Source organism: Dreissena polymorpha, chromosome 8 (assembly GCF_020536995.1).
Source record: "Dreissena polymorpha isolate Duluth1 chromosome 8, UMN_Dpol_1.0, whole genome shotgun sequence".
Taxonomy (NCBI): Eukaryota; Metazoa; Mollusca; class Bivalvia; order Myida; family Dreissenidae; genus Dreissena; species Dreissena polymorpha.
This window is the reverse complement of record NC_068362.1, coordinates 33,933,749-33,957,311: the sequence shown is the minus strand read 5'-3', so window position 1 is coordinate 33,957,311 and position 23,563 is coordinate 33,933,749. Positions and strand designations below refer to the sequence as shown.

Sequence of the window (23,563 nt, the reverse complement as noted above, 5' to 3'; positions counted from 1 at the left end):
GTGCAATCCAAACAGGCTAATCAGGGACAACACTTTCGGGTTTTATGTTGTTTTTTTCGTTTCAAGAGAGTATCTTCTTAGTGAAAATCAAGTAAAGGCGGAAAGTGTAGTCCCTGATTAGTACGTGCAGAATGAAATTGCTTATGTGGGTCAACACTTTTTACAAATGCATTAACCCTTTGCATGCTGGGAAATTTGTTGTCTGCTAAAATGTTGTCTGCTGAATTTCTAAAATTGCCATTTTCTTCAAATTTTCTTCAAAGAATACTATCAGAATAGCAAACAGTTTGGATCCTGATGAGACGCCACGTTCTGTGGCGTCTCATCTGGATCCAAACTGTTTGCAAAGGCCTTTAAAATTCGGTCCCTGCACTGAAAGGGTTAAGCCCAGTTTTCTCAGAGCCTGGCTAAATTATGAAGGGAGGCATTACAAACATACCTGCTTCTATATGATAGCAACATGGACGTTGTCAATTCAATAAGACTATTTTTTTGTGAAATTTGTATTATCTCACTTACTCCTGATATACTAATTTCAAACATGTTAAATCATTGAACTATTTTATTGTTGAAGATTGCATATTGTATAGAAATAAATCAGTGATAAAAAAGCTCTAAAATACTACAGTTACTACATTAACTACAGAACTTTGGAAAACTGTTGTCAGGAAATTGAAAACTGTTGTCAGGAAATTAAAAGTATAACACAACAGTACCTCATGATTACTTGATATTTCAGTAACTTCCAAAAAACAAATTGAAATATGGTTGGAATATGCATAAGTAATGATTACAAAATGTTGTATCTCCATGAAAGCCATACCTAAATTTATCATAGTACTCAACATGTCTTATCCCTTTCCCACTCAGAAGCAACAGCAAAATGGCTTTTGCAACCAGCATAAAACCAGAGCAGCCTGGGAGTAACTTGCAGTCAGTCTGTTCAGGTTTTATGCTGTTTGCTGCTCATCAGTAACTAAGGGTTGGAAATGAAGACTTTAAAACATGAAATATTATTTAGTAAAATACTTAACGCATCAAAATACATATCTAAGTGGTAAAGGGTTAAGAACTCGTTGCAGACTAACCTCAGGTTATCATAGTAGTCGACGTGTGATTTGAATTCAGGCACCTCACTGTCTTCCGGTTCCCAGGTGGCCATGTCGTAATTGAGATCACGCCACTTCACCAGGTAATACTGGGCACCGCGCTCAGTCCTGTAAATCAAGGGACAGGTGTGTGACTAGAGAAAATCCTGTTAAAAGTGTCACTGGACTGCACAAACGAATCTGAGACAACACATCACACATAAATTGCTCAGTCCTGCAAATTAAGAGCGTGTGTGTATACTATAAAAAAAACAGTTTATGTGGAAAGTGTCGTCCCTGACTAGCTTGTGCAGACTGCACAGGCTAATCTGGGACAACCACTTTACGCACATGCATTGATCAGTCCAGCAAATCAAGAGCCAAGTGTGTGACTGGTGAATCAATCAAGAGCCAAGTGTGTGACTGGTGTATCTAACAAGAATCAAGTGTGTAACTGGTGTATCAGCTGGATGCTGTAGATTAATTTAATTTTGCTGACATGAACACTTTGTGGATTCATAAAACCAGGCATATTCATTTTGTCTAACAATTTATGGATTTTGTGTCCGACGATTTAATATTAAGTTTCACAGCATTGTATTTTAGATTAAACAGTAAACTGTATTAAGGTCTCAATGAAGCACATGAATACATGTTATAGGCTTCATGTTGCATGAAGTGCTTAAACGTACGATTATGACCTAAAGTAAATGACAATTCTGTGAACTTTATATGATAAACCAACCAAAATACAATCAACAAATACCAGAGATGGGATCTTTTTAACAATTTTGAGATGAATATACCCCTACCCCTTTACTATTTTATTCAATACTTTTCACTTGTATTCCAGTTAATTTAAGCACCACCTGTGAATCAAGTTTGACAATCAATAGCAGGAAATCAGGGGAAAGGATAAATCAGGGGAAAGGATAAATCAGGGGAAAGGATAAATCAGGGGAAAGGATAAATCAGGGGAAAGGATAAATCGAAGCCTAAAATAACTAACATCCCATATACTTCTTCCTTATTATGATAATAAGTTACACCACAAAATAACTAACACTATAATAACTTCTTCTTGCTTATGATTTATATTTAATCCCGCCCAAAATGTCGAAATTATCTCCTTACTTATGATTGATGATCCTATGTATCTGGAGCCACTCCGGTCGCACCCCGTACTTGTAGAACCTGTCCTCAAGGTTGTCGTTGCTGTTGTCACGCTTGCGGTCATTCCCGCCCCAACTGCTTCCGTCCTCCAGGGGCGGTGGCTCATCCATGTCGTTCTTGCGGATGTACATACGTGTCAGGGGTTGCTGGTACACGTCCAACTGAGGAATAGTCCAGAAAATATGTATCAGAGATTATGCAGCGAAAGTCACATATTACAATTGTCTATACTATATTGCATTCGTTCTTATTTATGTAAATCTGCAAAATGGCTTGTTGGAATACACAAGAATGAGAAATTGTCCATCAGAAATTAGCCTATGCTCTTTGGAAAACAGGGTTCAATTTTTGTGCATAAAGTGTTGTCCAAGATGAACATGTGAAGTCTGAACAAGCTAATAAGGGACAACACTTTCTGCTTTTATTGAAGTTTTTGGTTGAAAGATAATCTCTTCTTAGGGAAAATCCAATTTTGGCCCAATGTGTCGTCCCTGATAAGCCTCAGGAGGCTGTCCATATATGGGACGACACTTTACACAGATGCATTAAACCCTTTTTTCCACAGCAAGCAAGGTCCAAATGTCTCATAAATTATGCATTCTTATTATTGTACACATGCAACAAGGCTTGTTAGATTACTTCAAATTAAGATAAATACAATCAGAAAATGTACCACAAACATGTGCACTCTTGTTGCACATGTTTTCTAATGTAATCCAGATAGAAAATTTACTTCTTCAGAAGATTTTCCTTCAACATGAAAACTCACCACTGCCCACAATGTTAACCAAATACTTTTTATTTAGACTAGGTATATAAACAATTAAAATAAAAACAGTTACAGCCAAATTAACCTGTACTGGATGTAGTACTGAGGATTTTTTTTCCCTCATAAAATTGAACAAACAATGTGTTCTATTTAACCATTTTCCTCTTAAAAGCCAAGCAAAAATGGCTATATGCAACCAGCATTAAACCAGAAGGTTTTATGCTGTTTGCAGCTCACCAAAATCTTACGGTTGGAAATGAAGCCTTTAAAACTTAAATCTGTTAAATCATCAATTTAATTAGATTTTATGAGGGACTAAACATGTGTGAAGTGTAAACATGTAAAGGGTTGGAGAAACAAGTCTTGTTTTCAAGGCTGCTACCCATACCTGAAGTTCTGACACCCAGTCACAGTGCCACATGGACAGTCCGTGCCAGCGAACAAAGAATTCACGCTGTGGCTTATGATCCTAAAAGCAGACCAGAAATAAAAGGTCATTGAAGACAATTGTTTGTTAAAAAAAGCAATATACTTTTAAATGCTACTGACTATTGGAAACAAAAGGTGATTACATGGTAAATTATTAAGCAAATGAATATTAATCATGCTTTAAAGATGATTTTCAACTGTTTTATTTAACCATTTTCCATGGAATGGAAGCAATATAAAAAACTCAACACATTGTTTTTTTTGTTTTTTGTTTGTTTTAAGATGGCGAATACTCACAGCTGAAGACTTAGGCTCCAGATGGTGCTCATGGGTGTGGTCCATCTCCTCCATAGACTTCTCAGGGTGGGGAGGCTCAGTCCAGCGCCATGTCAGGATCTTGGCCACCTGTTACATGAAAAAGTATGACAGGGATCTAAGCCATTCAAAAGGTTAAGAGAACCTCGCTGCCATAGTCAAACATGGACTGTCTTTAGCTTATTATTTCTTTGCAATGGACCTTGAGCAAAATAAGAATTTGTTGTCCAGTTAGGAAGACCTCACATTCTTCAAACTCAGGGAAAATATCAATCATATAAAATGCTGAATACCAATACTGTTATCCAAACACAACTAACAGAGATGTTTTGGGGTAAAAATACACCCAATGGCAAAAACATTCAAAAAAATAACCCAAAATTTCCCCAAAATGACTAATACAAAGAATATGAACTAAAACGTTATCATTAAATTGAATAAAGACATATCTAAGTAGAACTGTATATTACAAAATTTCAGTTGAAAATTTTAATTTGTATTTGACTGATAATCTTTGAAAAATGTAATAATTAATAATTCTTAAATCATTTCATTTTCTCAATGTCCTGGTTAATCATCATTTTTTTCCAAATCCAAAAGCCACTGGCTGTGAAAAAAATAAGCAAAATAAATCACTGTAACAACCAACCTTTGCCTTGAGTGGAGGACAAGAGCATCGTGGGCAGATCCATTCTCCCTGTGGCACCTCCTTGACGGGCGGGTAGAGACAGTGGGGGTGGTAGGAGGAGGGGCACTGGTCACAGCACATCAGCTCTCCCCCGTCCTTGCACACACGACAGAACTCGTTGTGGTCATCCTCCTCCACCACTTCCTGCTGGGGACCTTCATTCTCCTGGAGATGGGGAAAGATTAGTGTGTGTTATTATGTTTATTTTATTGTTATACTTAAAATATTTAAAGATATCAGTGATATACAGCCTTTTAATGGGGAAAAATCGAAGGCAAATCGGAGTTAGAAAGTAGGTTCTTAAAAACTCTGCCTTATGTCACGTACACTTCAAGGTGAGGACAGGCTTTAGTATACTTACACAGTGTGGACAGAACCATTTTCCCTCTGAGGCCTCCTCTAGTATACTTACACAGTGTGGACAGAACCATTTCCCCTCTAAGCCTCGTCTTGTATACTTACACAGTGAGGACAGGACCATTTCCCCTCTTGGGCCTCCTCTAGTATACTTACACAGTGAGGACAGGACCATTTCCCCTCTTGGGCCTCCTCTTGTATACTTACACAGTGAGGACAGGACCATTTCCCCTCTTGGGCCTCCTCTAGTATACTTACACAGTGAGGACAAGACCATTTCCCCTCTTGGGCCTCCTCTAGTATACTTACACAGTGAGGACAGGACCATTTCCCCTCTTGGGCCTCCTCAAGTATACTTACACAGTGAGGACAGGACCATTTCCCCTCTTGGGCCTCCTCTAGTATATTTACACAGTGAGGACAAGACCATTTCCCCTCTTGGGCCTCCTCTAGTATACTAACACAGTGAGGACAGGACCATTTCCCCTCTTGGGCCTCCTCTTGTATACTTACACAGTGAGGACAGGACCATTTCCCCTCTTGGGCCTCCTCTTGTATACTTACACAGTGAGGACAAGACCATTTCCCCTCTTGGACCTCCTCTAGTATACTTACACAGTGAGGACAGGACCATTTCCCCTCTGGTGCCTCCTCCAATTCAGGCTCCAGACACACAAGGTGGTAGGCCCGGGGGCAGGTGTCACACAGGATGATCTCCCCTCCCTGCTGACACACCTCACAGTAGTCCTGGTGGTCTGTCTGCAGCATACACATGAAAAAGGTCACATTTGTGATAGTAAAACATTAATGTCTAGGAACATGTTTTATTCACACACACACACACACACACACACATTAACAAACATATTTTTCAAATCTGTGATGTTAACTACTAACACATAACAGCAATCAAACAGGACTGTGGTCTAGTGGTAATATGCTGGTCTAGGAATGGTAAGGTCTCTGGTTCGAATTCCACTCAGACTATGGAATTTTCCTCAGCAAAAAATTATTCCCACGCTTGCTCCTCTTAACCCTGGAGTATAAATGGGTAATTACTGTATCTGTGAGAGAAATACGCCAATGTGCCATGACTGCATACTGCGCCGAGTGTAAACAGACGACTTATATCCCAGTGATTGGGGGTATATGTCAGAATTGTTTGAAGATGAGTCAAGCATTCAAATCAGACTATAGACCCATGCCTTTACCTTTATCACACAATGATATTTATATCCAAAATACCATTCCAGAACATTCAAAAATCAAATTCCAGTCAAACAACCCCCAACATGCATAAAAAACAATAACAATAAACCAAATACAACTCACAAATGCATCAAACAAACCAATCAACCAGGCTGCCCTCTCACCTCATAGCCATCGGCATCAGGATCACCCCCAAAGGAGCGGCCCAGTTTGAGCCTCTTCTTGCCCTTGGCAGCTTTCTTTCCTTTCTTTGCACGCTTGGGTTTCTCTTCCCTCTCCTGCTCAGCGATCATGCTGGCCTCCTCCAGCTGGCGTTCAAATTCCTCGTCAGACGTGTTGTTTCCGCCGTCTCCTTCGTCCTACACACACATGCAGCATATTAGGTATGCATATCCTGACTCTTTAAGGTTTACAAAGTTACCAACGTCAAACATGGTCTTCTTACAATAACTATGATATTTGGTCATTAACCAACTCTATTGCTTCATTAATATGTCAAAGATCATATGAGCTATGTTCTGGTAAATGGGATGTAATGCATATGTGTTAAGTGATGTCCAAGTTAAGCCTGAGCAGACAGCCAATGCTAATCAGTGATGACACTTTCCACTTTTATGAAAAAAAAATATTTTAAAAGATTAAAACTAAAATTATTAATAACAAGTGTGCAGTGGAACCCAAAGTCACAATCATAGCTTAAGTAACACTTACTGAGCTACCCTTTCTTCGTCTCTTTTTCTTTGTAGTCAGTTTGATTTTGATTGGTGCCACTGCTTTTCCTTTCTTCTTCTTACCACTGGATTTACTCTCCTGTGAAAATGTTGGGCAACTATAGTGATAAATATAATCTCTCCACATATAGATAACTCACATGGTTTAAACCTCTTTAGTTTTATACTTCAATGCCATAACAAAAGGAAAGTTTCAAACATATTATAATCCAAATGGCAATCAAAATTCTGTATAATTATTGAAGTGATGAAATTATGGCCAGATATTATAGAGTTTAACTTAAAATTTAAATATCCATTTACTTTCAATACAGCTTTGCTGATTTTTGTTCACCTAACTATTTACTTAGGTCAAGAAATAAACACATGTAAATCTGCTACACATTCACAAACTTATAAAAAAAGGGAGACAAATAAGATGGATTTTATAATAAAGTAACAAGCATTGGCTTAATTTCTTCAAGCCAAATGAAACTATCATGGGTATAATAAAGACATGACATTCTACAAAGCCATCAGATGATTAAAGTTGTGTGCAGGCTGGGTTTGTTACTTTTTTGTAAAATTTTGCACAAAACTCAGCCTATTCCCAATCTCAAAAAGAAGATATTTCACCCAAAAGACTGGCTAAAATTCCTTAGTTTTCCAAAATAAAAAATAATTTTTTACTTTTAGTTCATCTACCTATCTAGCGCTATCAGATAATCTTACGTAAATATAATATTGCAAATTAATTTGCAATTTTTCAAGTTTTTGTTTGCAAAAAAGAAAACACAGATTTCCCAATTCTAGTCAAAACAATAAAATATTTCTCAACAAAAAGGGCCTCTGCCCCATTCCCAAAATGGTGAAAAAACACACTGGCAAGATACACGTACATTGAAGGACACATCTTCCTCCTCCTCCTCTTCCTCTACATCATCATAGTCAGCCCCCTTCTTCTTCTTGCCCCCTCTCTTCTTCTTGGACTTGCTCTCCACGTATTCCTCATCATCAAACTCTTCATCTGAACAGACAGTAGATGACAATGTACTCTTCATTTAGTAGAAAGGTTTACAAAAAATATTTGATTTATCCTTGATAACAGCGGTATAATATAAGAACCACCTCATGAGAGGAAAATTCCCTACCCCCCTTACAAGGTTCAAATTAACTTTTCGTTTCTTTACAGATCAAGCAAAGTTTACAACTATTTGTACAATTAGTTCAACATTGAAAGGGAGGAAAAAACACACCCCTGTGATTATCAGTAAAAAAATACATTTGGAAGTTTTCTGGTGTAAATTGTTTAAACCGTAAGCATGTTTGTCTGAACTGTTAGATAGCCAAGCACCTAAACCACAATAAGCGATGAATTAATACTGACAAATTATGCGTAAATTTTTCTTAGTGCAACTGAATCAGGTATCATCGTTTACTATACAGCCCTAATCTTGTACTGGAGGCATCTTTTTAACGTAAATGACTATAAATGGTATGGTCAACAAAAAATCCAAAGAATATCAAAGATATTTCATAATGTCATATGGTTTAAGACCCTTTCACACCTGGAACTAATGTTAACTTCAAATCAAACTGAATTGCCATGTTTTGGTATAATATCGTAAATAAAAAAAGACATTTTGGCTTTTTTAAAACTTTATTAGGGAAGTATATTAATAAACAGGGTATATTGTGATTCTTGTCTATGGCATGGTTCCTTTTTATTGTGTGGCTTATTTGCCATGATTTTCAAGACATAAAATACATTCAAGCAAAACAACATCTTATAATCCAATCATAGGCTACTGTTAGCAGACAAAAAGTCAAAAACTTCTCTTGACTTTGATAAAGATTGTTCTGATCATGTTTTTATTGACTTTTTGATAATAAAATTCATTACCATCCATAGCATCCAGTGCCTTCTTTGACTTCTTAGCGGCTCGCCTCCTTTTAGGCTTCTCCTCGACGTACTCCTCATCTCCCATCATGCTCTCCTCCTCCACTTCCTCTTCCTGCTGCGGGGGCGGCTCCACCACTTTCTGCTCCTTGGGTTTGCGGCCTCGACGTTTCTTACCAGACGACGATGCCGCCGCCTTCTCCTCTGTGTAGTAATCCTCAGCTGTGTCTTCATCTGGAACAAACAATAATTCAAAGTACAGCCTTGTTCTATGGGTTTTCTTTGGCTTTTTAGTAGCACTCTGTACTTTAATAATCCTACATCTTTCCCTATTGAATCAAGCCTTGATCTGGTAAAAAAAGGCCTTTCTGCCTCATTTGATTACTTCTTATAAACAGATGATTCCATAAAAACGGAAAGTGTTGTTTATGAATAGACTGTGGAGTCTGCACAGGCTATCAGGGACTACACATTCTGCCTAAACTGGATTTTACTGAAGACTAGGTAAAATAAAAAATTCATTTTAATCTTAAAGTCTCGTCCCTGATTAGCCTGTTTCCAGGACATTGAGAAAATGAAATGATTTAAGAATTATTAATTATTACATTTTTCAAAGATTATCAGTCAAATACAAATTAAAATTTTCAACTGAAATTTTGTAATATACAGTTCTACTTAGATATGTCTTTATTCAATTTAATGATAACGTTTTAGTTCATATTCTTTGTATTAGTCATTTTGGGGAAATTTTGGGTTATTTTTTTGAATGTTTTTGCCATTGGGTGTATTTTTACCCCAAAACATCTCTGTTAGTTGTGTTTGGATAACAGAATTGGTATTCATCATTTTATATGATTGATATTTTCCCTGAGTTTGAAGAATGTGAGGTCTTCCTAACTGGCCAACAAATTCTTATTTTGCTCAAGGTCCATTGCAAAGAAATAATAAGCTAAAGACAGTCCATGTTTGACTATGGCAGCGAGGTTCTCTTAACCTTTTGAATGGCTTAGATCCCTGTCATACTTTTTCAGCCTCTGCTGACATGTGTAACAAATTATTAGAAAATATAATAAAACCTTAAAAACTAGCAAATTGGTTGAATTGATATTCCCTGCAAATATGATTCTGGACACAAAAGTGTTGTATTTGACCCTCAAAAAAGCATTTTTTCAAGATACAAAGGGCCATAACTCCGTTATTAACAGATGGTGTACAATGCCATTTGGCGTGCATCATCCTCTTATCCATATATATACTCATACCAAGTTTCAATGAAATCCGCCAAAGCACTTCCAGGATATGGCTCCGGACACAAAAGTGCCGGACGTACGGAAAGACAGACGGACGGAAAGACGGACGAACGGATGGACGAACATCGCCAAAACAATATCCCTCCGCCTATTGCGGGGGATAATAACCTGACAGGCCCTATGTTTGCACTGTAACCCAACACATCACAAAACAACCATACCTGACTGCGTCTCTTTAGCCTGCGCAGGGGTATCCACAATCTTCTCAGCTGGCGCCTCCCCAGTCGGGCTGACCATTCCCTGCCTAGACTTCTTGTACTGGCCTGCAGCCTGCGCAAACTCGCGCCACTTGGCTGCTATGAGGTTCACAAGCTTAGCCTGTGGGACCTTGGGGTTCTGCTCCACTATGAGGGGCTGGATGTGTTCACGGAAGAGTTTGTAGTTGGTGAGGGCCTCAAAGTCTTCCTCCGTGTACTCCAGCTCTATGTTGGCCAGACCAAACTTCACGGCAATGTCTGCAGAGGTCTCAAGGCCAGGCTAGGAAAAACATTATTATCGTATGACATAAATTATATGAGAAAAAATATATTTTCCTCGGCCCAAGACCCACCATTACGAAAATTCAGGATCCCAAACTTGATCTCAAGTAGAACAAGATGGCCAAACGTTCTTGGTCGCTCAACTGATACTCGGCGGTCATGTTCTGGCCAACTTGTGTGATGTTTCTGAAACCATTATCAAACTTGGCCAAGATTTTGTTAGAACAAATGTAAAGAGCAAGTTTTATGAAAATTGGACGAAAAATGTGACCTCTAGAGTGTTTATAATATTTCAGTATAGCTATATAAGGAAAACTGCACTCCCTGCTGATTATGTTTTTCTACCAAATGCATCCACTTTGAAACTTGTCAAATATATCATTAAAACCAGTTACCCAAGATGTGGGGCCCACTTGGAGCCAAGACACATGATTTGAACAAACTTGGTAGAGGACCATCATGCGATATTTCATGCAAAAGTCCAAGTCACTGTGACTTGTTATTTTAGAGAGTTTTGAAAGTTTTACGATGTACATATAAGGAAAACGATTTAGCCCAAAGGTGGGGCCGATTTTGACCTTAGTTTAATGATTTAACCCTTTCCCCCATAAGAAGCAAAGTGAAAATGGCTATGTGCAAACAACATAAAACCAGAACAGCCTGCGAGTAACTTGCAGTCTGTTCAGGTTTTATACTGTGTGCTGCTCATCAGTATCTAAGGTTTGGAGATAAAGCATTAAAAACTTGAATCTAGTAAAAAAGGTCTTAAAATAAAATATAACTTTCTAAGGGATTACAAATGCTTGAATATATGTGTCTAAGTGGTAAAGGGCGTAATAGAACTTGGTATCAGTTGACCATTAAATAATACATGCCAATACCAAAACCTCTAAGATTTTGATATTAGTGAGGATATTTACAGTTTTTTTTCTACACACATATAACTTATTATAAGGAGAACAAGTAAACCCAAGGACAGGGTCTGTTTGGGCTATAAACAAATATGCATGGGTTTTTTCCAGAGAAGCTGAAACTGTGTGTCAGTGGTACTCAGTACATAATGTAGTCAGACCCCACAAGCAACATACCCGAGGTCTCTCTCTGGGAGCCCCCAAGTCAACACTGCTCTTGTCTTTCTTTTTCTTCTTGTGTTTTTCTTCATCTGAACCCTGAAGAGTAACACAAAGTTGTAGGCACTCTAAAAGTTGAAGGTGCAACATGCTTCCAAATATACTAGTTGTTACGAATAAATTTTTATCCAATTCTATACTCAGCAATAATATCTGTAGCCATACCACTAGTTAGTTACTAGTAATACAAGAAACCGTCGGAGACGGGTGATGCTCCCCAAAGGTTTTTTTGGTCTCAATATTGCAATATATTTTCAGATAAAAGGAAACGTCTTGAGGTGCATAACTTTGGACAAAATAATACGATGGATGGTTTAGCAACTTAAAAATTTCAAAGGGCCATAACTCTCTAAATAAATTATCTAACAAGAACCCACAAATAACATGTGCATCTCCTCAAGGTAGTTAAGCTTCCCATAAAGCTTCATTGAATTCAAGTCAGTAGTTGGGGATTAATAGCCCGGACAAAAATTGCACTCTATGTACAGTTTATAGAAAATTTCAAAGGGCCATAATTCTGTGAAAAATCATCCGACCATAACCTGCTGATAATATGCACATCTCCTCTTGGTAGTGAAGCTTCCCATAAAGTTTCATTGAATTCCCGTAATAAGTTGCTGAGAAATAGCTCGGACAAGAATTGCACTATATGTACAATGGAAAATTTCAAAGGGCCATAACTCTGTGAAAAACCATCCGACGAGAACCGGCTGATAATATGCACGTCTCCTCTTGGTAGTGAAGCTTCCCATACAGTTTCATTGAATTCCGGTCATTAGTTGCTGAGAAATAGCCTGGACAAGAATTGCACAATATGTACAGTTAATGGAAAATTTCAAAGGGCCATAACTCTGTAAAAAAAACATCGACCAGAACCCCCTGATAATATGCACATCTCCTCTTGGTAGTGAAGCTTCCCATAAAGTTTCATTGAATTCCGGTCATTAGTTGCTGAGAAATAGCCCGGACAAGAATTGCACTAAATGTACAGTTAATGGAAAATTTCAAAGGGCCATAACTCTGTGAAAAATCATCCGACCAGAACCCGCTGATAATTTGCACATCTCCTCTTGGTAGTGAAACTTCCCATAAAGTTTCATTGAATTCTGGTCATTAGTTGCTGAGAAATAGCCTGGACAAAAAATTGTGCATGGACGGACGCACACACACGCACGGACAGACAAAGCAGCGACTATATGCTCCCCCCAAAATAAATTTTGGGGGAGCATAATTAAACTAGCATTTATGTTTGTTATGATTAATAAACTAAATATTATGCCATCTGTGGTGTAAAGCAAACAGGCGGTGTCAACCTTAGCTTTTAGCATACATCATATTTATACAATAATATTGATGGCAAGTTTCACAAATTTACATTCAGACAATTGTTTTGTTTAATTAAACATTCTGCTTACATCGTCGTCATGGTGATGCTTCTTCTTTTTCTTCTTCTTTTTGCTACTGCCATCCTTCTTTTTCCGCTTCTTCCCTTTCTTTTCACCTCCATCCTCTTCTGCATCAACATCATCTATGAAACATAGAATGGTAACCCTTTACCACTTTGATAAGTATTTTAACACATTTGCTGTCCCTTTGAATGTTACATTTAATTAAAGACCTTTTTTACTATATTCAAATTTTAAAGGCTTCATTTCCAACCCTTAGATGCTGATGAGCAGCAAACAGCATAAAACCTGAACAGACTGCGAGTTACTCACAGGCTGTTCTGGTTTTATGCTGTTTGCACATAGCCATTTTCACTTTGCTTCTTATGGGGAAAGGGTAAAAAAAAATATTGGTAGTTGAACCATCAAGACAATAACTGCCATTATGAATCACATAAAAGTTAACTTTTATAAGCAACTACCGTACTTATGTAGAGTGACTACATATTAAAATTAAATAACATGTTTGTGCTATCAATTGAAATTATCACCACAATCATGTTTCATAAATTTTATTTAACATAAAACAATGAAGCAACACAAGAAAGAGCTTCGAAAAATTTACTTGATTACAGTGTGAATAAAACAGAAAAATCAAATGTAAATAATGCTGGAATTATGTAATAGTAGAGAACAGCAAAAATCAAGGTTTTAATCAATTAGTAAAGTAGCAAATAAACATTCATTCAGAACAACTATACATCAAAACATGTAAATTACATTAAGAAACAATACTTAATGACCACAAATGCTTTGGCTTGAAACAATATACAGAAATGCAACAATATTGAACCAGATACAACTGTATATTCCTACTAAATTAACTAGAGCTTGGTCACAAACGTGACCGATGGCATCATGCTAAAAGCATTACCCAGTTAACCCCAGTATTGCTTTAGGGACGCAAAAAATATCTCAGACATCTACATTCCATGGAGATACATGTACATATTTAAAGTTTCAATTTATTTGCTTGAAATGTGTTGTAGAAGCTTTCTCTACAAACTCATTTTATGTCAACTAATTGACCAACTGACAATAAAAGTGACCCCAATATAGCCCTTCCCAACTGCTGATTAGTCAATTTATGTCTTTTCAAGCCTATATTTGATTTTAAACAGTATAAATATCATTTGAATACCAGTTAACCTTAGCCAATGCAAAATACAAACTTATTAAAAAATATTGGCGGCCTCCTTTAAAGGGACCGTCAACCAGATTGATAAAAAAAAGAAAAGTTCTTAAATACCGTATTTGTTTACAATTATTAGTTATACTTTATATTGATTAAAATATCACGACTGGTATATTACATTCTGGTTGACTTTAATAAAAGTTAACTACAATTATTGCAGCAAACAGATGTCTAGCATTACCAAAAGCTGCCTTCTATATCTGCTTACACTATTTGTCATGCACCCCATGCAATAACACTGGCAAATGTTTGAAAGCTGTACATGTTGTGAAGAAAATAAAAGTGATGATGAAAATACATATAAAAATGTTCAATGATGTGACTTTGAACTAAGACATAAAACTTGCAATGCACATCATTTTTATGATTTCCGCACACAAAACTTTTCATTTCATGTTTTGAATGTAGTTATATATTATTCTGTTGATACTATTAGAATGATAAGAACTTTCCATCACCTTTTCACTAAAGGTAAATGCATTTGTTAAAGGCTCCTAAAAAGTGACAAATCCAATTATTATGCATATCAACTGGTCTAATTTTTACCGGATTTAAGTTACTCTTGCATAAAAAATGATAATAACACAGTGTAGGTGCAACATTGTCAAGAATTATGAAAGATATACCCGTTACATAATTTGAAGAAATGTTAACAACTTTGCAATTTCCGTACATTTTCGCTATCTCCGATGTGTCTCGGCTTCTTTCGTAAAGTATGCATATATTGATGGCGTAGAACAAACAACACAATATCCTCGTAAACAAAGAAAGAGAACATGAGATCGGTAAGATATTTTTGTTTTGAATGTCTTGCTTCTTCACCCTTGACCAGCTCACGTGATACACAATGTCTTGTGCAGACCAATCAAAATTTGTAATCGGAAACCTGGCTCGGAATCGCTCGGCATGATTGAGTAAACAACGATGTAAATAAACTGATTGTTTGTAAACACAATTGACTTGGAGGGCACTGTATTTTGAGCTCAAAACAAGTTGTATTGCAAATTTTTTATGGTAATTTTCAATAGCATGTATATAATATTTTTTGATAACCTTAATAAATAAAAATATGCTAAAAATATTTAAAAATCGGTAATTATTACGGATCGTCACCTTTTATGGGCCTTTAATCATTAATATTGCATTTTTAACCTAGGTTTACACCTAGACCAGACATAAAACATCGCTTGACCTTATTGTTATTGAAGTGCACGTGGTAGCTGGCCAATCAGCATTGAGTTTGCTCACACATAATATTGGGTATTTCATGCGCAGACACTATATAATTGGAATACACAGTTGATATTGTCGTCCGCCAACAATATAGCGGCCGATCACAAACATCGTATTTAATGAAAAACAAATGAAAAGAAGCGTAACAATAAATAAATTATTTCTTAGCTGATCACTCTACAGTCTACACCTTTCTCCCGACTATCGATCTGAATTTAAGGATGATAATTAAATAACTAGTTCTATGTCAATGATGTTACACCTTTCTGCTGATTATCCTTTGAAATTAAAAGGTGATAAAAAAAGTTGTGTTTTACCCACAAAATATGCTATAGACGAGTTAACGCGTGACGTCACACGCACCTGAAAGTTTAGACACCGCCCACTGGTTGGCAAAAAGAGGTGCAATTCAAATAAGCGCATATAGAGAAGGTTGACAGAATCATCGTCTTAATGGTAATCATGCACAATATCAAATATAATTTTTCTACTATGTCTGAATAAAACATTAGCATGCAAGGAAATGCATCTTTGGAACGATTATATCGTTGTTATTATCATTTGTTTTTTTACTAACAACGAACTCGGGAGTGGAACACACTCTAAGAGCTCGGTATGTGGTTACACAAAAATCTCTCTACCTGGCACTTCTTCGCGACCATATTTAGTTAGAAAATTCTCAGAAATTGACTTTCTTTCAGAATTAGTTAAATTTCATGAACAAAAACAAAAAAGGATGAAAACAACCAATATGTCGATTTTATGTACGCGACATAGGGTAACTGATATGAACCTTTATATGTCTGAACAAACTTACTTTCTTACACATTAAATAAATTCTCTTGTTTAATCTAATTGTTTTATTTAATTGTTCACACATATTTTCACACTCTTTGTTGCAGCATTAATATCCCGGTGTTTAATTGCACCTTTGTTATTACCAGGGATTTTTATCTGATTTTGGGGAAAGGGCCTGGCCTTTTTTGAGGGGAAAAAAATCGCGCAAAATGCCGGCTTTTGGGGGAAAAAATCACGCGAAACGCCGGATTTTGGGGAAAATAAGGAAAGTCTTAAATAATCAATTCAACATATTTTGCTGTTTTTAAAACAAAATCAAGACAACAGATAATTTAATTATGCAATATGTTATATTTTCTACACTGGATCAGGTTAACTTATGTATTAAAAGTTAAAAAAAAATAAAAAAAAAATTTTTTTTTTTTTTTTAGGGGAAAAAAATGGGGGAAAATTTACCTGCTGAGGGGAAAAAAATCTGAGGGGAAAGGGCCGATTTTCGGCGGGTCCCAAAGAAGGAAAAAAGCCCTGATCACAAAACGATTATCTCGTTATGCTTGGATACTGTCCAGACAATAACAAAGAAAACATGGTTTCATAAAACAAGGGACCTGCACTTGGGTCCCTGCATAAACCACATGTTGCATAAGAGTGTCTGGTCAGTAAACATAAGTTACTATACCTCCATGTCATCTCTTGGCATATTGAGCAATCATTTAAGACAAATTTTAAAGCTAAAAATACTGATTAGTTGCTTCAATAAAATATTTTAACATTAACATTAATGAAAACATTTGTCGGAAATGGATTCACAGGAACTAGTGTGTGTATATATAAGCCAGTTTAATCTTAATAATAGATTGTTTAATAACTATACATTTTAAGTATTGTGCAATTTTACTGCTACGCTATTAAGGTATTTTACGGGTACCGGCAAAAGTAAACCCCGCTAAATACTTGTAAAGATTGTACATTACTGCAGTGTACGAAACACCATCATGAACACAAGCAATCACAATAGGGTAAAAAATACTTTCTTCAAATATACTAAATCTTATTTTAAGCCTTTATCATAAAATGCTAGATTTGTATCACTCCTTATTACTAATAAAGAGAGAGCAATATACATGCAAAGAACGTTCACTTTGCATAATTAATATGCAGTGTTTATCTGTTTTATGCTAAATTGTATTTATAATGTCATTCAATGTAAACGAAACGAAAATTCATTCAATGTAAAAGAAAATTGCCACGATATTTAAAAAGAGCAATGTATTCCGCTTTTTAGGGCTTTGTTTTATAATTGATTTAATGCACCTATGACATTATCGATCGCTGATGAAAATGAACACTACCCACACCACTTATAATTATAATCAAAATTAATATATGTTTTATAAGTGTTGAAATATAATTTTTTCAAGTCTCATCAGAAAGATTACGTCTAATGTATTGTTTTGTTTTGTGGAATGGTAAGTATTTAGTCATCCGATCACTTTTACTCTATGCTTATAACTTCTTCGTATTTTTATGAAGAGGAAATTTGATGTGTGAATATACATTAATTTGGTAAATAATATGATATATTTTCACTATTTGTTAAGAGTTTTAACGTTTATTTCCATTTTTTATTATCAATTTATTGACTAAACAAAAGCCCTTAATACATGTTTTACGTTACTGTAACCAGTGTTTTTGCCAACCAGTCAGTGCACATGCACGGAAAATCCCGAATGTAAACAATAACAATTAACTCATCAATTAAAAAGCAATATGTCAACCAAATTTCATTTTCTGCAGTCAAACAAAATGCACATTTTTGGACTGTCGTTTTCGGATACATTATTTTTTGTCGATTATAACTTATATCAAAGACTTATAGAATACATTTGTATAGGTCTTTGTTTATATTCAAAAATATGTATAAAAGAAATAGAATAGAACAAGGGCCGTTTGGAAAACATGCATGCCCACCATATGGGCTGTCAGTTGTAGTGGCAGCCATTGTGTGAATACGTTTTTTGTCACTGTGACCTTCACCTTTGACCTAGTGACCTGAAAATCAATAGGGGTCATCTGCAAGTCATGATAAATGTACCTATGAAGTTTCATGATCCTAGGCCTAAGAATTCTTGAGTTATCACCCGGAAACCATTTTACTGTTTCGTGTCACTGTGACATTGACCTAGTGACCTGAAAATCAATAGGGGTTATCTGCCAGTCATGATCAATGTACCTATGAAGTTTCATGATCCTAGGCAGGGTTTTGTTTTGGCCCATTTTATAGCCGAAATTCGGCTATATTCCCAATCACAAAAAGTATACTTTTTTCTTAACCAAATTTTCAATTTTCTAAGGTTAAAAAGGGCACATAATTCTGTCAAAATGCTTGCCAGAGTAATCTAACTTTGCCTGCCCAGTCCCCTCATGATAGTAAGTAAGTGTACTGAGTTTGAATGCAATAGCTTTGATACTTTATGAGAAAAGTGGACCTAAACACAAAAATTAACCAGACGCAGACGCCAAGGTGATGACAATAGCTCATAACTTTTTTTTCAAATGACCTTGACCCTTGACCTAGTGACCTGAAAATCAATAGGGGTCATCTGCGAGCCATGATCAATGTACCTATGAAGTTTCATGATCCTTAAGCAAAAGTGTTTTTGAGTTATCATCCGGAAACCATTTTACTATTTCGGGTCACCGTGACCTTGAACTTTGACCTAGTGACCTGAAAATCAATAAGGGTCATCTGCCAGTCATGATCAATGTACCTATGAAGTTTCATGATCCTAGGCATAAGTGTTCTTGAGTTATCATCCGGAAACCATTTAACTATTTCGGGTCACCGTGACCTTGACCCTTGACCTAGTAACCTGAAAATCAATAGGGGTCATCTGTGAGTCATGATCAATGAACCTATGAAGTTTCATGATCCTAAGCATAAGCGTTCTTGAGTTATCATCCGGAAACCATTTTACTATTTCGGATCACCGTGACCTTGACCTTTGACCTAGTGACCTCAAAATCAATAGGGGTCATCTGCGAGTCATGATCAATGTACCTATGAAGTTTCATAATCCTAGGCCTAAGCTTTCGTGAGCTATCATCCGGAAACCATTTTACTATTTCGGGTCATCGTGACCTTGACCTTTGAACTAGAGACCTGAAAATCAATAGGGGTTATCTGCAAGTCATGATCAATGTACCTATGAAGTTTTATGATCCTAGGCCTAAGCATTCTTGAGTTATCATCCGGAAACCATTTTACTATTTCAGGTCACCGTGACCTTGACCTTTGAACTAGTGACCTGAAAACCAATAGGGGTCATCTGCGAGTCATGATCAATGTACCTATGAAGTTTCATGATCCTAGGCCTAAGCGTTCTTGAGTTATCATCCGGAAACCATCTGGTGGACGGACATACGGACCCACATGAGCAAAACAATATACCCCCTCTTCTTCGAAGGGGGGCATAATAAAATGCCATGGGCGGTGTGGTTTATACTATTTCGAATTGTATTCACTGCTGAAGATAATTGTAATAGTTCTTCCTGAATGCTCTGAGCTTTTATGAGTACATACGTACAGCTCAGACCCGGAAGGTCAATATAGCTGGGAGTTGTATTATTGCAACTTTCATCAACATCATCATCAGTTTTGTAACAATCAGATTGTTACAAAGATGACGATGATGATGTTGATGAAAGACATGATATCCAAAGTTTACAAAACAAGGCTCATTAGCTATTAATTGGTCTACTTTAAATGGCAACTGAATTGAATATTGAAAATAAAAATGTGTACTAGTACGCTTCTTGTACCCTGTCAAAAAAGTTAGTGTCGAGCCCTGAAAGAACACCATATTTCCCAATCCAAAGGGACCAATCTCCATTTGCAAAATTGTGAAAACACACGCTGAAAACTGCATTTAAATAATTATTGAAAAAACAATGTTTATTCCAAGATTTATGGCTTATTCAGCATTCACACATTAGTGTGTTCTATTAAGCTTTGCGACGGTCAAAACTAAACTTGCACACTTTCAGAAACATCAACAACCAACTACACTGATAAACTGACCAAGGCACATGCAGTGCTTATTGCTTGGTGTCAATCAATTTTATTTATTAAGTAAATTGAAAGTAAATATTCAATGATGCATATTTTGAACAATCTGTGTATAGTCCATTTTATCAATTTATTACTATGTAATTAAGGTAAAGTTGACTTTTGTGTGAAGTAATCATTTTCTCAGGGACCGTTAGGGTCAAACACTCTACTTTATATCTGCACAATCTAACTTTTGTCATTTTAAAATCAAGTTTCAAAGAAAAATATTATGAACACAAAAATTTATGTATGGTTTATTTAATTTAGGCAAACGATATTGTATATACATGTATGTGTGCCGGAACTAATTGCGTACTTACCTTGATAGTCTGTGAGATTGAATGAATAACTTTAAGAGAAAGTGCACAATGTTTGTGCTGGAATGCTGGCTTATATGCAAGCCAAATTCAAATGTTTGTATGTCAACATAAAACTTTATAACATGACTTTTCACAAGAACACCAGGGTAGGAGAGTTCAAACAATATGGAATAGCAATAAGTGTGATATAAAATACATAAGTGCACATAATGAGATATGAAAATGAACAGTTGAAAGAAGAACACAGCCTCCAAATATATAAGTCTTCTAAATATATACACATTCACTAATATTAAGGGACACACACACACACAATTGATTTGGACAGTTAGTGTGGAACTGTTGTATATCTGCTCATTATTTCTGTACGAGATATGATAGCTTCACGCTCAACATTTGCTAGCAATGTTGCAAAAAGAAATGCTGCATCCCCATGATCTTCGATTTTGCAGTAGTATTACCTGGATTCATTTGGGTCTAAAGGCATGAGATTTCTCAAAAATTGTATTGGCTGCTGCTGATTAAGTCAAACAAAGATCAAACCCTGGGTTAGACAGCTACGCAGAAAAAATACTGAAAATGATGAGCATGCATGGTGGGCAACACAAAGTCATGACAAGCCTACAAGAGTGTGTATGGTGTAGCCATTCTGTGGTACCACTGCTACAAAATACAATAGAAAGCTAACAGCCGGATACACGATGAATGAACTATGATTGTATGAACTTCGATCCATGGCCAGGGCTCATTGCTCATCAATAGCATTTTAGCTTTGTATATATTCAAATCAAGAAGCTATTTGCATGATATAAATTGTCTATGGCTTTCAACATTCATGCATTAATTTTTGCCATTAAAACATTAAACATACTACATTTTCAGTTCTACATATTTTTTATGTTACTGGTATTCTTGCATGTATTCAAAATCCTTTAAAAATGAAGTTGAAGATCAGTGGTTTTATTATCTCTAAACATAATATTAATTATTACTATCGCTTCTTTTTTTCATTTGTAATACAAATATTGCTAAAGTGATTGGTTAAATAAAATTATCTAGTGATTCTACAAATGAAATAACTTACAGACTGCATAATAAAACAACAAACAGAATTTACTGAGATTTACAATTTTCATTCAACATGACCAAAACAAGGAGTCTGGAGTTGGTCATCATTTAATGGAATGCCCAAACAGCAGTTGATGTAACTGGGATCTGGCCATGCCTCGATACTTACAGGTCACATGTTCCTCACCCCTTGGTGGGAACGAGGACTGAGTAGTGTCATCTGCAATGTGTACAAACTAGTGATTGTAACAGAATTTTCTTCTTGAAAATTGATGTAGCAATTTTCTTCCGCTAAGTTGGGTACCAGAGATTTAAATGATTTTGAATGCCACTTGCCCTGTCGTCATAAATAAATGCATACAGATGCATAAGTTTCATGAAATCAGTATTGCATTCATATTCATTTATGTATCTAAATGTTGATAGAATAATTATAGTACTAAAACAAAAAATAATCCAGTTAGTTCTTAAAAAACGATCCTGCAAGATACATGTAAAGAATAATTAAGTTCATCTATTTGGTCCACTATATTTAAAGTATAAAGGATGCACCATGCTACAAAATATGAAAGGAACGCAATTGCATCTCTTTTCATAGAAGTTGATACACTAACATAAAAAGTATAACCGTGTCTCTAAAAGTAGACACCTAAATGACTTTAATTTAAAGACCAATGGCAATGGCATGAGATAAGAAAAGTTAAATGCAAAAGGGAAAGTAGATCAATCAAGTATGCAAGCTATTCAAACAGAAAGGATCAGTTACATATAACAACATAACATACATTAAGGGATTGTTGTTTTTTTTGACCTGACTAGTTATAGGCAAATTCCTTTTTGCATCAAAAGATAATAGGAAATTGTCAAAACCGAAACCGGCAATTTGACCTACTTTTATAGCATTTAATGCGCATGCGCATTCAAAAAAGTAAAACAAAAGAAAATCTAATCTATTTAAGACTTCACTTGTTTTTACAAAGTTTGAATCGTTATTCCACAAAGTGTTCAAGTTCTAAAAGAATAAACCCAGCTTATAACTACTCTACAGTTTTTCATCGACATAAAATCTCTAACAGTGACCTAATTTTCGTGAGTTTCAATCACACTTGTGACATAAAAAGGAAATTCCACATCGTTAATTTACACCGAAAAATAATGGAAACATGTACATTCTGACTTTAAAATTAAAAAGAAAATTAAAAAGTTTCATTGTGTTCCAAAAAATACGATAGAAGTTATCAACGTTTGAAAAGCAACCGTAATCCATTAATTAATTATCTCAACAATGGCCGAAATGATGCACCGAATCAGTGATTGATTTAAAAAGATAAACATACCTTCGGCGCCTTCCATGTCCACTCCCTCTTCAATTTCTTCTCCCTCACTTCTATCCACAGTTGCCATTGCGATTATTTAATGAATAACGATAATTTGTGCATTAATTAATAATTATTTATCTTTAAAACTGCATTCCAAAACAGAAGCCGCTGCATGCGATAAAGCCTCGTGACGTCACGGTTTCAAAATTTCTATCCCGTAGTTGTACACGGCTGTTAATGAGTCACGTGGTATTGATTTTCATAAACATGCAAATACGACATTCCCGCAAGTTTAATCAGGGATGGCATACCATGATAAGTGGTGGCAATTATATTTTCTCACATTTGCAATATACTTGTATATATTCAGTTATCAACTTCTATAAGATAATGAAGGATAATTAATATGAAATTCATTTAAAGCTGTTCTGCAAAAAATAAAGATAGATCTTGAAAACTGAAATTAATCCAGGCGTTAACAAGATATTAATGAACACTGATAAATTTTACAATTTTA

General features: G+C 35.9%; 1 protein-coding gene across 1 annotated transcript in view; it reads right to left on the bottom strand.

Annotated features, from left to right (window-relative positions):
• The window catches only part of LOC127840434 (chromodomain-helicase-DNA-binding protein Mi-2 homolog), a 64,924-nt gene extending 41,641 nt beyond the window's left edge, over window positions 1-23,283 (bottom strand). The window contains exons 1-15 of the mRNA XM_052368849.1: window positions 23,065-23,283; window positions 21,897-21,947; window positions 12,973-13,085; window positions 11,516-11,596; window positions 10,110-10,425; window positions 8,642-8,872; window positions 7,638-7,765; window positions 6,740-6,838; window positions 6,193-6,387; window positions 5,435-5,578; window positions 4,424-4,627; window positions 3,757-3,864; window positions 3,419-3,499; window positions 2,223-2,422; window positions 1,089-1,217 (exon numbers count right to left, since the gene is read on the bottom strand). Of these exons, the coding sequence (XP_052224809.1) occupies window positions 1,089-1,217; window positions 2,223-2,422; window positions 3,419-3,499; window positions 3,757-3,864; window positions 4,424-4,627; window positions 5,435-5,578; window positions 6,193-6,387; window positions 6,740-6,838; window positions 7,638-7,765; window positions 8,642-8,872; window positions 10,110-10,425; window positions 11,516-11,596; window positions 12,973-13,085; window positions 21,897-21,947; window positions 23,065-23,131 (2,147 nt within the window). The 5' untranslated portion in view covers window positions 23,132-23,283. The remainder of the gene's footprint in view (window positions 1-1,088; window positions 1,218-2,222; window positions 2,423-3,418; window positions 3,500-3,756; window positions 3,865-4,423; window positions 4,628-5,434; window positions 5,579-6,192; window positions 6,388-6,739; window positions 6,839-7,637; window positions 7,766-8,641; window positions 8,873-10,109; window positions 10,426-11,515; window positions 11,597-12,972; window positions 13,086-21,896; window positions 21,948-23,064) is intronic.
• Between the last annotated feature and the right edge of the window lie 280 nt (window positions 23,284-23,563).